The sequence below is a fragment of the Gossypium raimondii genome, unplaced genomic scaffold (assembly GCF_025698545.1).
Source record: "Gossypium raimondii isolate GPD5lz unplaced genomic scaffold, ASM2569854v1 Contig00028, whole genome shotgun sequence".
In the NCBI taxonomy this organism is placed as follows: Eukaryota; Viridiplantae; Streptophyta; class Magnoliopsida; order Malvales; family Malvaceae; genus Gossypium; species Gossypium raimondii.
Window position 1 is genome coordinate 2,195 of NW_026291187.1, and position 17,330 is coordinate 19,524.

At 30.3% G+C, this 17,330-nt stretch overlaps 2 protein-coding genes and 1 non-coding gene across 4 annotated transcripts; 1 reads left to right on the plus strand and 2 right to left on the minus strand.

Annotated features, from left to right (window-relative positions):
* Nucleotides 1–1,791: 1,791 nt before the first annotated feature.
* Nucleotides 1,792–5,818, minus strand: LOC105772890 (protein trichome birefringence-like 33). 2 transcript variants are annotated; one of them, XM_012594375.2, is made up of 8 exons: nucleotides 5,577–5,818; nucleotides 5,406–5,471; nucleotides 5,242–5,307; nucleotides 4,906–5,137; nucleotides 3,312–3,489; nucleotides 3,021–3,220; nucleotides 2,770–2,934; nucleotides 1,792–2,295 (listed from the first exon to the last, which is right to left on the minus strand). In XM_012594375.2, the coding sequence occupies exons 1-8, from the start codon at nucleotides 5,749–5,751 to the stop codon at nucleotides 1,956–1,958; spliced, it is 1,422 nt and encodes a 473-aa protein (XP_012449829.1). In that variant the 5' UTR covers nucleotides 5,752–5,818; the 3' UTR covers nucleotides 1,792–1,955. The 2 variants fall into 2 exon arrangements, with proteins under 2 accessions (XP_012449829.1, XP_012449831.1); XM_012594377.2 differs by lacking the exon at nucleotides 5,242–5,307.
* Nucleotides 5,819–9,017: 3,199 nt separating this feature from the next.
* Nucleotides 9,018–9,088, minus strand: TRNAG-GCC (transfer RNA glycine (anticodon GCC)). The gene has a single exon. It is a non-coding gene; the product is annotated as a tRNA-Gly (tRNA).
* A 4,948-nt stretch (nucleotides 9,089–14,036) lies between these two features.
* On the plus strand, nucleotides 14,037–14,557 carry LOC105772087 (L-type lectin-domain containing receptor kinase IX.1-like). The gene is made up of 2 exons (XM_012593426.1): nucleotides 14,037–14,416; nucleotides 14,509–14,557. The coding sequence occupies exons 1-2, from the start codon at nucleotides 14,037–14,039 to the stop codon at nucleotides 14,555–14,557; spliced, it is 429 nt and encodes a 142-aa protein (XP_012448880.1).
* Nucleotides 14,558–17,330: the final 2,773 nt, after the last annotated feature.

A 17,330-nucleotide genomic window follows, 5' to 3' on the forward strand; every position in this document is an offset into this window, starting at 1 on the left:
CTTTTGCAAAAGCCATATCGTTTAATGGTGACCTGGGTCTCAAGGTGGAAAACCTTAGAAATTGTGATGTAAGGGAGCTAATTCTTCAATATATCTTAGCTCCTGATAGAAGGGATGAACCTTTTCAAACTATGGTTCTCCATATCATTGCTACATTTTGAAGCATTTAGAAACAAATTAAGAAATGGTGTTTGCTTTGGAAATAGATCAGCTGAACCTATTGCTACAATCTTAATGGCTAAAAACACAACAACGTTTTGGAAAGGTTGCTTCTCTCTTGAGCCAGTGAAGATTTCAAAGCATTCTATCATTGATTCTATACAATCTCCTGGAATATGGTGTTTCATTAATGATAGTCAAACTCAACAAAGTGATCTTACAATACTGCAGTACACTGGAATACCATAATGCAACTTGCTCCAAGCTTCACGTGGTAAGAGAAGCTCTTCTTGCAACATCAAAATTGAATGGCGAATTCAGGTAATTTGTAAATCTAACATTATGCATTCTCTTCTTTGCAAATCTAACATGAGGCAATTTGTAACCTTGGTTGGCCGATTCGAGATATTAAAGCACCTGGTAAAGGTTGTAGCAGTTGGGAGAATAGAGTACCTTAGTTTCAGCGAGGCCAAAAATTGGTCATGCATCTGCTGCAACTTCAAATTCAATTTGTTGATTTCTTAAATATTTTCTAGGTTGTTAAACACCTTGTTCTTATTTTTAAAAAAAATATGATAAGTTTGTGAATTTAGTCTCTATACTTTTTAAATTTTAAAATTTTAATCCTTACCCAGACGTTATCTGTTGAATCCGTTTAGTTAAGTTTTGATATTAGTCATATACTATGTGTAAAGTTGCAGATTTAGTTCATGTTTCCAATTTGACCATTGCTAGTTCTTATACTTTTTCAATTTTAAAATTTTAATCATGAAGCAAATGACTACCATTAAATCCATTAACAAATTTTTTGTGAGTAATATATGGAATAACAGTGACACATAGTATTATGTAATAACAGGACTTAATGAATTTAACCATTATTGTTTAGTCATGATTGAAATTTCAAAATTCGAAAAAGTATAGAGATTAAAATGATCAAATTAAAAAATAGGGACTAAATTAGCAACTTACGTTACTACAAAAACTAATGGAAGAATTTAACCTAAATAATAATAAAAGGAACTTTGATATTTCAATAACCAAAATGAAGAGAGAAAAAAGGGATAACGTGTCTAAAGCGCTAGTTCGATTAATATGTCAACCGAACTATCATTATTGAATTATTTAATTGTTAATCAATTGAAATTTATACATATTTTCTTTTTTATAGTTCTATTAAGTTTAAAATATGACAAAAATACAATAATAATGCTCTTTTTATTTGTTTTAGTTCAAAAAGAGAAACAAAAACAACAAATAGGACAATAATTACACTAAATGAAAAATTACAAACAACACAATAGCAACAAATAACACAATGACAATGTCATTTTGTTAAATATTTTATTTTAATTTTATAATATTTTTCTTTGACACATTATATCAATAATTGTAATTCTATGTAACTTATATACTGGGCTTATAAATATAATATATTGAATATATATATATAATATAATTAAATTTAATTGCCAATCGATTATCAAATTGATTCGATTTAATTTGATTAATTAATTCAATTTTAATTAAAGTATCCGAGTAGAAAAAATAAAATATTTGTTGGTCCACTTTACCATTTTCATTCTACATATCTGATAAGCATAAGAACCCAAAACCCAAAGATTAACAACATGAAAAATAAAACAGCATTGCATTCATTCTTTTCCAATTCCTCCCTAAAATATCGTAGGATTTTCGGATGAATAACTCAATCTTTGGATATCTTTAATCTCAATTATCAAACTTGTGCAAACTTCAGCAATTAATTAATTCAATCACTTGCTACATTTCTACAGTTAACTAGGATAAAGTAGCTTTGTAAATAGAAGTTCATTCCAAGTATCTTGGAGACCAGGCAAACACCAATGAACACAATCCGCATAGCTAATCGGGTTAGCCAACTGTTCGGGTGTCAATGGACTCCATTGCTTCTTATAAATTGAAGTGTGGGCATCTTTACGATAACTCGAGAGTTGAGTGATGTTAAGGAACGTAATTGGATACTTTGATTTACCAAATTCTTCAGCAATCACCTGCATAATGTTCTTGTTTTCTGATCCCCAATAATTAGAATCCTCAATCAAAGTCGTTTCATTATAACAGTTTCCACCAGGTTCCCCTCCCCATTCCTGACTCCTACATATACAAAATCATTCAACATCTAATTAATTGTTTCATTCATCTTAAAATTCAATGGTTTTTTTTTTTGTGTGTATGTACACAGGAGATAAAAGTACTATGAAAGTCCAAGAATCAAATTACATTGTATCCATTCTACTCAAAAAAGAGTAAATTAGTCATTATATGTTAGATTAAAGAGTAAATCAGTCTTTTGTTAAAAATTCTATCCATTTATAATGTTAAAACTGATCCTTATACGTTAGGATGAGGTATTTATAGTATACCATATGTAACTAATTGATTATTCTATCAGTCACGTCATTTTTAACAATAAAATGGTTAAAACTTTTAAAAATTACTAATTTGCTCTTTGATCTAATATATAAAATTAATTTGTCTATTTTTAACAAAAGTATCAAAATACAATCTAACTCTTAATATATCAACCTCCATAATAATTTTAACGTATGTAGAAAGAATTCGACTCACTTGATATGCAAAGGAGACATGCTAGTGAAGAACACCCTCGTCTTGTTACGATCCATGTTTTTCCTCGCCCATTTCAACATGCTTTTCATTGCTACTCGATAAGCATCCTCAGTTGTCAGCTCTTCGATATCTTTCTTTTCATCCTTAAATGACCCTTTCCCTTTCCTGTCAATGCACCATTTTTTTCTGAACTTAGTTAAAAACTATTAACATGTTCAACCCACACGGAAAAATGAAAGAAAAAACCGTACAAGAACTTCATCTTTCGGCCTGTCATCCACCATAGATATGTGTTGAATACCAACACATCGACGCCTTTCCAATTCTTGCCATGCTTGTTGATGGATCCTTTCTTCACCATTCTATCGTCCACTCTGTGAACGATGGCGTTATCCGAATTCGATTCCAGAAGAAATGGTGCCCAGTTGAATTCAATCGTCGCATTGTAATCCTGAAAAAAATGTATCACAACAAATAATACGACCATCAAAACAAAACTAGCCATGTAATGAGTTGAAGAGAGATTTGGGAACCCTAATTACCTTGGCTCTGAAGACCGTTAATGATTGATCGATGGAAGATTCTAAAGACTTTGCATTTGGAGGAAGAATTCTATGGAGAAGGCACACCATTGAAACATACTGACCCCGGTTCAATGAGTCTCCTACAAACATCATCCTCTTCCCTCTTAACGACTCTAGAATCAATGTGGCATTAAACCTTGCAACAAAAATATTATCAAACATCAGCATATATTACTAATATTATATCACCATTTAACTCATATTTATACGTATCAACAAAAATTTATCATTTAAGTCATCTAAATGATAGGTATAATGTTATTAAATTTATGCTCAAGTTTTCCGTTAATATCAATAACACATTATATCTTTAAACAACTCATTATTTAAAAAATTCAATTACACGTTAAATAAAATCATAAAATCACAAATATTTATTTTAATGATTCTTATAGTAAATAATTTGAAAATATGATGAATAATTGTTTATACAATTTTATCTAACATTTTCAAACAAAATAAAACAAGACATAGAGTAAACTTGTAGCTAAGAATAAAAGATTGAAGTGTTGATAATGGTATGGCAAAATATTTCAACTATTTTGACTCTTAACATGTAGCAAGTAGGAACCAAACCAATATGCAATCTTTTTTCCATAGGCTTAGTTGAACAAAGAAGACCCAGCTCAAAGTGGGCCCCAACTACACCAGATTACGTGGACTAAATGCAACTCAGTGTTCCCACGTCCTAATATGTTATATTTAAACAGGAGGCCCCTTACTTGCCATCCACTCCGAGTTAACATGTTATAATTTACACGAGAAGAATCATTTATTAAATATTAAAAAGAATATTCTTTATAATAATATTATTCGCCCTCTAATTTTTTAAAAGAAATTATTTTAGTCATTCGTCTAATTTTTCGCGTCTTTTAATCATTCCAATTTACATTATTTGTCAAATTACCCTAAAATGAATGAAAAATTAATATTTATTATTAACTTTGATGGCGTGACATACACGTGAATTGTCATGTGTATGCCACATAAGCAATTGATTAATTATTTTCAATTTAAAAATATCTTTTATAATTTGTAGTACTTTTTATTTTAAAATAATTTTTCAAGTGACAACATATATGTCATATTAACAAAGTTAACAAACGTTGATTTTTTATCTATTTTGAGGTGATTTGATAAGTAACGTAAGTTTAAAGGTTAAAAAGACAGAAAAATTAAATAAAAGTATGACTGAAGTTGGGGCCAAATAAATGATTTCGTGAATTGTAATTAGAATTCTCAAATCATAAAAAACCTTCATATTAACTTCATCACATAACTTTTTAACTTTTGAAGTGTTCTACTTTTACTTGCATATTATTTGAAACACTTTCATTACCATTTCATGTGGTGAGAAGCCTCTGAAGCTTGAAACGACAAAAACATAGGAGTTGGCCAACATTGAAGTTTTAAAGAGAAACAAAACACTACTTTAAGATTCCCAGCATTGAAAAACAAGACAACATATAAGAATATATAAGTATTGCTCTGTGTTTTGTTTTTGTTTTGATCATGAGTATAAAGAGGTTAGGGTTTTAGTGTCATTAAATACCTGGGAAGGTCACATCCATAGGGTTGCCATCGCCATTTCTGATACTCTTTATCAGGTCTACCATGTTCTTGACATGTCAACTGGGGCTGAATGTACGGACACTCCGATTCTTCATAGAGAGGCCGAGTTAACTCGTCCCTCACCCACCTCCCACTGAATATATCACATCCTTCTTCAGTTTCCCCTATCGCGAATGGCAGCTTTGACGTCGATTTCGCCTCCTTTTTCTTCCCTACAATCCCACAACCAAAACCCCACCAAGAAAACAGCATTATATATGCTTGTCAAACCCTAAAACAAAGTAAAAAACGGTAACCGAGTTAAGAACTGAGTCACCTGTTTCTTCAGGTTCCCCTCTCGCAAATGGCAGTTTCGACGTCGATTCCGTCTCTTCTTTCTTCCCTATAATCCCATAACCAAAACCCCACCAAGAAAACAATGTCAGTCAAACTCTAAAAAATTGAATAAAAAAACGATGACCGAGTTAAGAACTGACTCACCTGTTTCTTCAGGTTCCCCTATAACAAATGGCAATTGCGACGTCGATTTTGTCTCTTTTTCCTTCCCTACAATCCCATAACCAAAACCCCACCAAGAAAACAGCATTATATATGCTTGTCAAATCAAAACCAACAAAAAAAAAAACACGACTGAGTTAATAACTGAGTTACCTGTTTCAGGGATTGGTTTGATTGGAACGAGTTCATTTCGATCAAAAACGGAGAGCAAGTCTTCACAATAGAGAATGAGAACGAAGACCGTGAACGTTAAGAAGGTGTAAAAGTAGGGAGAAGGACGCGTCTTTCTCAGAGCTGAAGAGGTTGAAGGTGGCAATGGAGGTTTCATTATTTTCTTTTCCTTTTTGATGTTTGGCAACTATGATTAGATAAAAATGGTGTTTTGAAATGAGGGAGATCACTGAATTCAATCATTTGCAATGATCAAAATATAGAAGCTTTTTCGTAGTTGTTGAAGTTTCCGAATATTCAATGTTTTTATTTGATTTATTCCTATAAAAGATCCCTTTGTTGCCAAAATTTTAAAAACTTAAAAATACGAAATTATGTGAGAATAAAATGTGGGAATAAATTATTATATATATATGACAGCATTATAAGGTTGTCCAATTGTTCACTGTTTTTATTGCTAGATATATATTAAATTTAATCATTTTATTCTAGTTCAAGGAGAAATTTCAAATTAATACATTAGAGATGATATTGTTGGAACAAATAATGTGGAGAGGAGGTTGACTTCTTTAGAGAAGTCTTGAAGTATCGTCCATTGAAAGTCGATTGAACACTCAACTTGTCAAGAGTGTCACCGTCGGGTTTTATTTTCGACTCTCAGAGAACTTGAGTGTCAATATTGCTTGAAAAAGTTACAAGTTTCATAGAGTGAAAACGTCTCCTCGGATCGAATAGTGTTAGATCAAGTGGTAGCATAGGTGCTCAATAATTTCATATAAGGGCATGGTTCAAACCTTATCAAAGTGTAAATATCCATATTTTCTTGGTAGGTAACCGTGTGTAATGCACAATCTAATCTTATTTGACAAGTTATTCTCGTTCAATTAAACTTGTCGCCTCTTCAGGCAACCTTAAGCACTCGGGCCCTCTATAAAGTTGGCAGGCAAAACCCTGACTAAAGACAATATTAACATGTTGAGAGATTTGCCAACTTTTGGAAGACTACACTTCGAAAACTCTTTTGAAAAGAATAATCAATTTTCCCTCAACAGGCAACCACAAACCCAAAAAGGATTAGTCTTCGTAATATATTTTTCTAAAAAAATATATAAAATATAAAATGTTTAATAAATATGCAAATATTATAATAAATACCAGTCATATAAATATGACTAAGATGATTTATATTACATTCATATTCAAAATGCTAAACTAAAAGCAAGTATTTATTTATAATAAAAAAAAAACTTTGATGTAATTAAAATATTAAAAATTATTAATTATAAGTTAAAATGTGTAAACATGAATAAATTTCTTAATTCTATGATAATTTGTAGGAAATATAGCGAGTCTATATATTACATCAAATAAGTTAGAGGACGCTGGACATGATAAATTAATTCAAAATATTAGGGCATTATGACAAAATTGGTCCATTATTTTAATTTTGTTTTAAAAAATCCATATCATTTTCATCCAAGCTGTATCCAATGTACATAGTCAACAATATTCCCAATAGTGATGGATCAACTAAAAGGTTTTTCATTTACTATTTTATTATTATGTACCTACTTAATTATTATAGATTTTAATTATTTTCTTAAACCATTACTTCTTTTTAGAAATTATCATATATGCTTTTATTTTAGACAATATTTAGAACTACTCATAGCCCCAATCCCACCCATAAATAGGAGGATAATGTGCTTCAGCACACTCAAACTCACATCTTTCTGAATTGACAACAATATCTATACCGATCAAATTAAGACTCAATTGGCAAATATCACGTATAGGTAGTTAGCTCATTCTTTTTTTTATTCAGAGTAATAATGGTTAGTTACATTTTGTATTATATATAGATAGTTATGATTATAAAATGATTTAAACATAAGACTAATTGTGCTAATTTAACAATACAGAATCATCATTATGATATTGGGCTGTTAAGGCATCCATTTTTTATTTTCTTTAAAATGGATTTTCTAGAGCTAACCTAATTCCATATTACTTTATCATGAACCAAAAATTAAGAAAAACACAAAAGAAAATTTAATCATTGTCATCTTTAGTCCTTAAACTTTTAAAATTTCAAAATTTTAGTTCTCGCCAAATGATAATTGCTAAATTTATTAAGTTTTGTTATTTTCCAAATCGATCAGACAAACATATTACCTTATGTGTAATGTCACGTCCGCTTGTTATTTCTACGTATTATTCACTAAAAATTCAGTTAATGAATTAATGGCTATCATTTGTGCTAGTAATGAAATTTCAAAGTTCAGAAAGTATAGGAGACTTAGAATGATTCAATTAGAGAATATGTGCTAAATCTATAGCTAAATACATAGTTCAATATTAATAACTGGATTTAATCAAATGAATTAGTGATTATCATTTGTGTTAGTATTGAAATTTTAAAATTCAAAAATATAAAAATTAAAATTAGACAAATTAAACTACAAAGACTAATAAAAAAATTTAAAAATTATATCAAGCTACCACCTTACAATTTGTCTTTTTTGAAATTAAAGAGAATTTATTCAGGAGAAAAAAAAAACACTCCTTACATAGGACCGTATACTCCAATAGGAAAAACAGAGCATACAGCTTACAGTAAGAATTGTGCTCCCAAGAAAAGACATCAAATTACCGAAACAACCAAGAACACACCTCAGAAAAGCAGGATTAATAAAATAAATAAATAGAGATAAAAGCATTAGTACCTAAAATTGGTAACTTTTCAAACTTGGCCCCTAAATTTTTTTGGGGTTCACATTAGTCCCAAAGCTTGCACTTAATTTAATCCTTAAACTTGGATTCTATTCATGTATGATGACATGTTACTTTGATATGTCATCACCTAAAATTTTAAAAAATATTTAAAAAATTCTAAGCGATGACGTAACATAATCTTAGAGTGTCACGTTATTATACATTTATAGAATCTTAACCAAATTGGAAGAAGCTACCAAGTTCAGGGATTAAGGTGAAAAAAATAAATTTTAAAAACCAAGATGAGAAAAGTTATTAAATTTAAGGGATTCAATTGTTAATTTTATTAGGAATTTTTTATTAAATTAATTGGTATGACATTTTTGAAAACAAATGAGAGCATTTTGTAAAACAACATTAGAACCAAACCCAAATTTCACCAACTCTTTCCCACATGAAAAACCGACATTTCTGTCAAAGCCCTTGAAGAGGAAAGAGAACCGTGTAATTAGCAGGCTTAACATTCAATTGTAACAGGTCTCATTGCAACTGTTTCGGTGCAGGAAATTGACCGAACAGTTTGAGTGCATGGTCCATGTCACCAGAGGAAATAACCAGTTTGAGTTGCAATGATTTAATGTGCATGAGACTACTAAACATCAATTTCACCAAAAAAGAAGGCTCTGTCATCATGCCTTCAATGTAGGCTGCACCAGCCGGGAATCGAACCCGGGTCTGTACCGTGGCAGGGTACTATTCTACCACTAGACCACTGGTGCTTCTTGATAATCTGAAGTATAAGTTTCCGTATTAATATAATCAAACTAAAAAGGAGAAATATTTTGAGAATTATGGATTCATGAAAGGAATTTGATAGCGTGAACGGAGTAGAAAAAAAGGAAAAAGAGTTTGAAAGAGATTCGATTTTTCCATAACATCCATATGATATGACTTAGGACTAGTTTGACAATGTTTTTGAAAATTATGTGGAAAAGTGCTTTTAAGAAGTACTTTTGAAAAATTTAAGTGTTTGGTATTCTTGTAAAAAGTGATTTTGAGAAATAAAATGTCTATTTTAGACATGATATTATAAAGTAACAAATCGTATTTAAATAATGTTCAAATTAGTTAATATTATGATACTTTAGCAAAAATATAAAAAAATAATTTATTCTAAGTTATTGTTAATATTTTAATATATAATATTAATTTTAAATATTTCTAAGTAATTAATATTTTTATTTTTATTTTAATTAATGCTTTTAACACATTCGTATTATTTTATTTTAAAATGTATTTGAATATATAACTCATATTAAATATTAACATAATATTGAAAACATAAACCTAACAAATTAAAATATTACATATATTTGGATTAAAGTTTCAAAAGGGATAATATTTATATACCAAATATAAATACTAAAAATTTTACAATAGCATTTACAATTTGGAAGAAGAAATAGTAATGTTAAAAAGTAAAATACCACAAAAGTACTTTTGAGTTAAAAAAGTTAAAATTTCGCTTTTCATCGTGAAAAGCATTTAATATAAGTTAAAAATTTTCTACACTAAGGTTTGTTCTTTATTACTTTTTAGGAAAAATACTTTTTAATGGAAAAGTTCATCGAGAAGCATTGGAGAACACAACTTTAATGCGTTTAGCATATGTATCAAGTGTTTTAGAAAGTTCACGAAAAATATAGTTTATTAATTTCATATGTTTAACATTACATAAAAATTAAAATATTCATTATGTTGGAAATTGAAAATAAATTGATTTAAATATTATTTAAATAATTTAATATAATTATACATAAAATTTACATTTTAATTTTTTACTTTTAATAATTAATGAATTATTTTTAAATTTAATGATATATGAAATATTTTAAATTTTTAAATATAATAATAAACAATATTTAAGGTCTAACATATTAGTATAAAATTTTGTCTAACATTGATTGTGATTAGATCTGTCCAAGGGTCAGGTAGCTCATTCGATATAATTTAGATCAAACTTGAATAAAGATTTTTACACTTTGGGCTAGACTAGTCCATCTTAAATTTAATTTAAATGATAAAAAAAATATTTTGAATTTATATTTAATTATAAAAGTATATAAATATCAATTAAAAATATAATTTTAATATATTATTATTTTTTGAATAATGAAAAGGGATTTTTGAGCAGGTGGTGCAAGCCCAAAAACTAGCCTAGAGTTGAAACTTTTTTTAGCACGTTGACACAACTAGCTGTGATCAAATTGACCTTTCTCCATTACAGGTTTGCCAGCATCTTCCTTGTGGGGTTCAACTTACAACTCTCTTCAATCATATTAGTACAAAAATGTTTTTTTTTTACCTTTAACTAATCAATAATTTCTCCATTTATGTTCCTTAATTAATCATCAATTATATCCATTGAAATCCAACATGAACATGTTTCGAATCTCACTAACCTTTTAGATTCAAGCCTTATCTGTGCTAGTCTTTCCAGTAAGTTTGTGAAATTTTAGTAAAAGAGTCCCTCGATGCTCACAATGCTGCTTGAAAAGAACTTGGTGTTCCCCCTATGAGATGGGACAATGTGTTGGCAGGCTTTGCACTGAGTTACGCTCATGGCCGGGTCAACAATTGCACTCTTGTGCATGCACAAGACCCTTCGGTCAGAATCTTGCTTGGAGCAACAGCCCTGAACTTTCAGCAACCGATGCTGTCGGACTTTGGCTGACTCAAAAGCAGGATTTTTAAGGAAAAAGCTTATTGACATGGGAAACACGATACAAAATCGTGCAAGACTTAACATCGGCATTGCTGTATCCGTATGAAGAAGGAAATTACTGTGTATTACTTAGAGATATCAAGACCAACAACATTATGTTGGATTCCAGCTTTGATGATAAACTCGGTGTAATACCCAAATTTTGTCCGGCCCAAGCCCAACTATTAAAACTCAGATATAAAAAATACCAAATAAATAAAGGTCCAATAATAGTCCAGCCACAATCCAATACAATGGGCCCAATTTCAAAACACCCAAAATTTAAACCCAAGCCCAAAATACATTACCCTAGCCCAAATACCCCTAGCCCAAAACTGAAACAAACAAAAACCCTAGGGTTTCTGGGGTCTTCAGCCGCCGCTTTCCCTCAGCCTCACGCACGCACGTAGCACCACTCACGCGAGCCTCCAGATCGCCGCCAGCAGACATCCGTCAGTGCTACGTCCCCGACCGCACTGCTTCCGCAAAGAACGAACAAACGAGCAGCAAAGCAGACACCAACAACACACAAAAGGAGCAGAGAGAAAAAAAACAAATATGGCAGAACGGGGGCGATTTGTTTTCGTTTTTATTTTTCATTTTTATGTAAATAGAGACTATAAAAAGACCAAGAGTGTACTGTAACTCTCTCAGGCATTCAATATACAAAAAGAAATCGGTTTACAAAAGGTTTTTTTTGGGTTTTGTTCTCTTCCATTTTCCCGTTACTTGATTCATTCCTCTTTTCTTTTCTAGTTTTTATATTCATTAATCGTGGGTTAAAAGAAATAAAAAAGAAAGAGGAGAGAGCGAAGAGTTTACGGCGATCGATTCCTTCTTACCGTTGCAATCGATGATCGAGTAAGGGATCTTGGAAAGGCCGACTTGAGAGCATGAGACGGAGGCCATGACTTTGAGAGATTTTGAACAGGCGCACCATGAACAAAAGGACTACGGTTTTCCTTGTTTAAACCGGCCGGATGTTAGTTTAACTTAGGTTTTGTATCAATTGTGCAACGCGTCGTTTAGGCCAACTTCAACGGCTTTAAAATGGCACCGTACAGGCCACATCCAGTGACCCGATCCGAACTAAATTCCCGGTCCGCGCGTTTTGGCTTAATGGCTTATTTCCGCAATTAGTCCTCTGCTTTTGTAATATTCTTATATTGATCCTTTTACGCCTTTTAAATTTTGCCACATCTTTTCATTGTCTGTTTCGATTTGGCCCATGCTAAAACATAGCGTTTTGGGGCTTGGGATATTTTCCTCTTTAATCTCCATGTTATTTGCGTGTGCTTTTTTTGGTCCTCCATTCTGCTTTACTTTCATTTTTTCTCCTTTTAATTTCAAATTAAATACATTTTAATCCATATTTATTTAATTAAATATATTGTATTTTATTTCGTTTAAATTTTCTTTTTTATTTTTAGATATATCTATTTTTTTAAAAAAACTAACATTCTTTTTATGATTAGGTTTAATATAATTTAAGTTATTATCATATATTAGTACTTAATCTTATTATATACTTTTTTTTAGTTATAATGTACTATTATTGGTATTATAAGCCTATTATGTATTATCATCTTATATTAATTACGTATTATATTGTTTTAAAACTTGTTATATATGTATTATTATTGTAAATATATCATTGCATTTTTATCTTTTCATGAAAATTTGATATGTTTGTATACTTTCTTAATATTTTCTATTTATAATAATTCTTTAATTCATTTTTATTCTCTTTTATATATCGAAGATACTCTACATAATATTATTATTTTTAAGTAGGTATATATTTTTTATATTTCTCTTAATTCATTTTTATATAATTTTGTATTTTATATAAAGATGTTTTATAGAATATCATTTTATATATATATACAAATTTTTTATTTTATATATAATTTATTCTATATGTAAAATTTTTTTGTGTACATACAATTTATTTTAAAGATTTCGTATGTATACCTTATTAATTTACAATTTCCATTTCTTTTATGCCATTTTTTAGTTATTTCAAAACTTGTACATTTGGTTCGCATTTTCATTAATCGGCTTTTTTTAGTTTTTGAACGTTGATATTGATATTGACATAATGTACAATTAAGATTATTGTTGCTATGTTTGTCAAGATTAATTTATTATTTATTCATTATTCTTTAGTATGTGTTTGGATTATATATTATCTCTTATGTCGTACATCACCATTCAAATATGTTACATTTGTAAGAATTGTATTTTATTAAACCACTACAATCCTTTTATTTCAAAAGTTTTAAAAAAGAGGCTTGGTGTTCTTAATTTCCGAGAAAATTGCGCCCTAACTTACTGGGTTTCAATTCTTCTCGATGAATTTAACTAGTCAATTGTTTATTTTATTAAAACCATACAATCTTTAAAATAAAGTTTTTAAGATTTCAAAATGTTGGATCCTAACTTACTGGATATGACATTTTGTTATCTCGATTTTAAAATAAAGGCAATATTTTGTGTTTAGGAATTTAGAAATTGAACCTAACATCTTGGATTCGATTTCTCGATTGACTTAAATAACTGACATCATTCTCAAAACATATGAATTTTAAAATTTAAAAAAAGACGAATTTAACTTTGAAGATTGAACTGTTGTACTCTAACTCAGTGAGTGTGGCGGTTTATTTCTTTGAAATAGGTACGTCTTATCATCCAATTCAATTATTTAGGTTTTTATTTCATAGGATCGTATTTTAAAATCTTTTCAAGTTTTGACACTAAGACATTAAACAATTAATTCGGTACTAATTTTGGGTATTACGAGGGTGCTAACCCTTCCTCGTGTAATCGACTCGAATCTATTTTCTCAAAATTTCGCAGACCAAAATTATTTTCAAGGTGAGCCAATCACGCCTCAATAAAGGATTGGTGGCGACTCCCATTTTCATTTTCAAAGTCGATCCCCGTTTTTCAAATATAAAAAAATGGTTTCGACACTCGGAGACTACGGATTAGCTAGGTTAGTTGATCATTCAAAAGGGTTAAAAAACACTCTTTTAGCAAGGGTGGGATACATTGCTCTTGAATGTCTATCTTCGGTCAAGGCTAGCGAAGAATCCGATGTATATAGTTTTGGAGTAGTGGCATTAGAAATTGCTTGTGGTAAAAGGTCAATTGAACCCAAATTTCATGAGCTTGACACTCTATTACTTCCATGGGTGTGGGAGTCATATGGAAATGGAAAGGTTCTTGACGTGGCTGACAAGAAAATGGGAATGGAATTCGACCCAAAACAAATGGAATGTTTGGTGATTGTTGGACTATGGTGTGCGCACCCAAATCTCAAACTAACACCATCAATCAGGCAAGTCATTTAAGCTCTTCATATCGAGGCACAGTTGCCAAATCTTCCAAGCACAATACATGTTCCCTGTTATAATGCACCTATTGCTCCAGGAATTGGAACAAGCGAGCCAGTATTTGTTGGAACAACGGAAATGTGTAAATATACACAATCGCAACAAGTAATAAAGTGACAAATAAATATCGAGTTATCGTAGCTACAGAGACTATGTAAGAAAATATTTATGAAATACAATCAAAAACATTTTGGTGAAGGAAAATATTTTGTTTTGAAAGAAAACTGTTTAATAAAACTAGATTTTTACTAAGTAAATTAACTAAGAAAATTAAAAGATAAAATTGCAAAGTATGAATTCTGAAAAATAAGTTTAATCAATATTACATAATTGTGTTAGATCAATTACTTTTCTTAACTTATTATTACTAAAACAATGTTCATGTTGTTATGAATATATTCACGGCAACTTAGTAATTTGTTAACTATAGCATATACAGACTTACCAAATTAACTAATCTCTTGAACATATTACTATGTCAATTGAAACAATTAATCAATTTTAATAAGCAAGTAAAATATTACGTTAAGTAACAATATATTCCTACTGAAACAGTTTAATCACAATAATCTTGCAAGTTATGCAAGGCTAATGTATCGTTTAATACCGTCGCTAATTTAACCTTCAACTACCTTAGAAGATTAAATATGCACTGATTAAGTATTGTGTCAATTAATTACAATTTTAATACAATTAATAATTAATTTATTAGTTATCATTCAATACGATTAATTCACAAAATCAAATTTTGTTCGTGGCAGAAAATATAGCCAGAAAGGCTATTTCAATAGCGGCGTCAAAAATGCCTATAAAAGCTCAATTCATTATTTCAGAATAGGAATATAGAACTAAAGGAAAGAAGTCTTGTCTTGGGAATAAAAAAAATAATAGTTTCCTTTTTTTTTTGAAGAACAATATTTCTTTTTTTCTTCGTCCTTTGTTACATTGTGTAGCGACCTAAAAATTTTCGGCACGGGCGCTAGTCGAAGTAATTATTGAAAACTTGAAAACCGAATCTCGATTTTATTTGAAAAAGGAGTCGCCACCAATCTTTTTTCCTAGGTGTGATCGGACACCTAATAAATTCTCTTTTTAGAAAAAAAAATTATTTTTAAATTTTTTTTTTAAAAAGAGGAGATTTTAGGTCTACGTGAAAATCCAGAGAAAATTAGAGTTTGGGAGTCGGTTACGCGCGAGGAAGGTATTAGCACCCTCGCGACGCCCAAAATTAGTATCTCGTTAAATGCACGTTGTCTTAATTTTCAAAAATACGAGTTCAATCTAATATTTAATCGTGATCCGATTAAAACACGAATTTTTTAAAACACGAGAATTTTGGAAACACAATTTTTTAAAAAAACGAAAATTTATGAAACACGAGATTTTTTTTTGAAAACACAAAAATTTTCAAAACACCGAAATTTTTGACAACACGAGGATTTTTGAAACACGGGAATTTTCTGAAAACATGTAAAATTTTGAAAATTGGAATTTTTTGAAAACACGAAAATTTTTCTGATTTTTTTATTAAGCACGTATCGTATTTAACACTAATCGGTGATATTCACTCAACATAGCAATGAAATCAACGAATTAGTGTCAAATCGATTCGTACTTTATTTTGAAAACACGAAAAATTTTTCAAGACACGAAAATTTTGAAACCGAGGATTTTTTGAAAATACGAATTTTTGAATATTTTTATTTTTAAAGGCGTGATCGAGTTTAACACAAACCGTGATATTCACCCAACATAGCGATGAAATCAACGATTTTATGATAAATCGATCCGTTGCCTTATTTTTAAAATTATTTAAAATAAAATAAAATTAAAATTGAATTAAATTGAAAATATAAATACAAAAATATAAAATGCATAAAATGCTAATAATATTAAAATAAAATAACATAAAAATACGAGCATTAAATTAAAAGTGAAATAAACGAAATTACCGAAAAATCTAAAACGCGAGCTTCACTGAACGGGTTACACAAATTGAATTTTTGTTTTCTTTTTCTCTTTTCTTTTCCTTTTTCTTTTTTCTTCTCTCTTCTTTCTGGCCTGCTTCTTTTGGGCCTGCTGGGCCGTTGGTCAGGCCTAGCCTGCTGCTGCTGGGCTGGCTGTTGAGTGGGCTGTTGGACAGCTGCAGTTTGTTGGGCTCAAATGCTGTTGGGTTGGCCTGCTAAGCTTTTTTTTTGGTTTTTTACTTTTTTTTTGCTTAAAATTTTTTTGGGCTAGTGTCTTGGGTTTCTTGGGTCTGAGTCGGGTTGCGGATCGGGTTGGGTCGGTTTGACCTGGCTATTAATTTTATTTTTTATTTTTTCTTTTTCTTTTTCTTTTCTTCCTTCTTTCTTTCTCTTTTTCTTTCTTCTTCTCCGATCGGCCTCCTTCCATGCTTTGCACGTCGCTCCTCCTCTCTCTTCCTTTCTTTCCTCTTCCTCTTCCTCCTCCTTCTTTTTGCTGCTGAAATTTTTTGAAACTTTCTTTTTTTATTTTGTCCGCCTCCATTTTTGGGGTTTTAAGTCCAATTTATAGATGTTTTCTCTTCCTTTTGCGAGATTAGGTGGCTAGGGAGAGGAGGCCATGCCTTAGGCGTGGCGGAAATCACGGGGTAGGTGTGCAAGTTTTGCTAGAAGGACTAAACTGCAATTTCAAGAAAGTTCTAGGGCCAAACGAGTTTTGAGAAAATTTAGGGTTAAAATGTAATTTTAAAAGTTGGTGGGTCAAAATGTAATTTCAAAAGTTTAGTGGTCAAAATGTATTTTTTATTTTTATTTTGAAATTTTTTGAATTTTTTAAATATATATATAAACACGACAAAACCGGACAAAATTTAGTGCTTATAATGCCCTCTTTGCT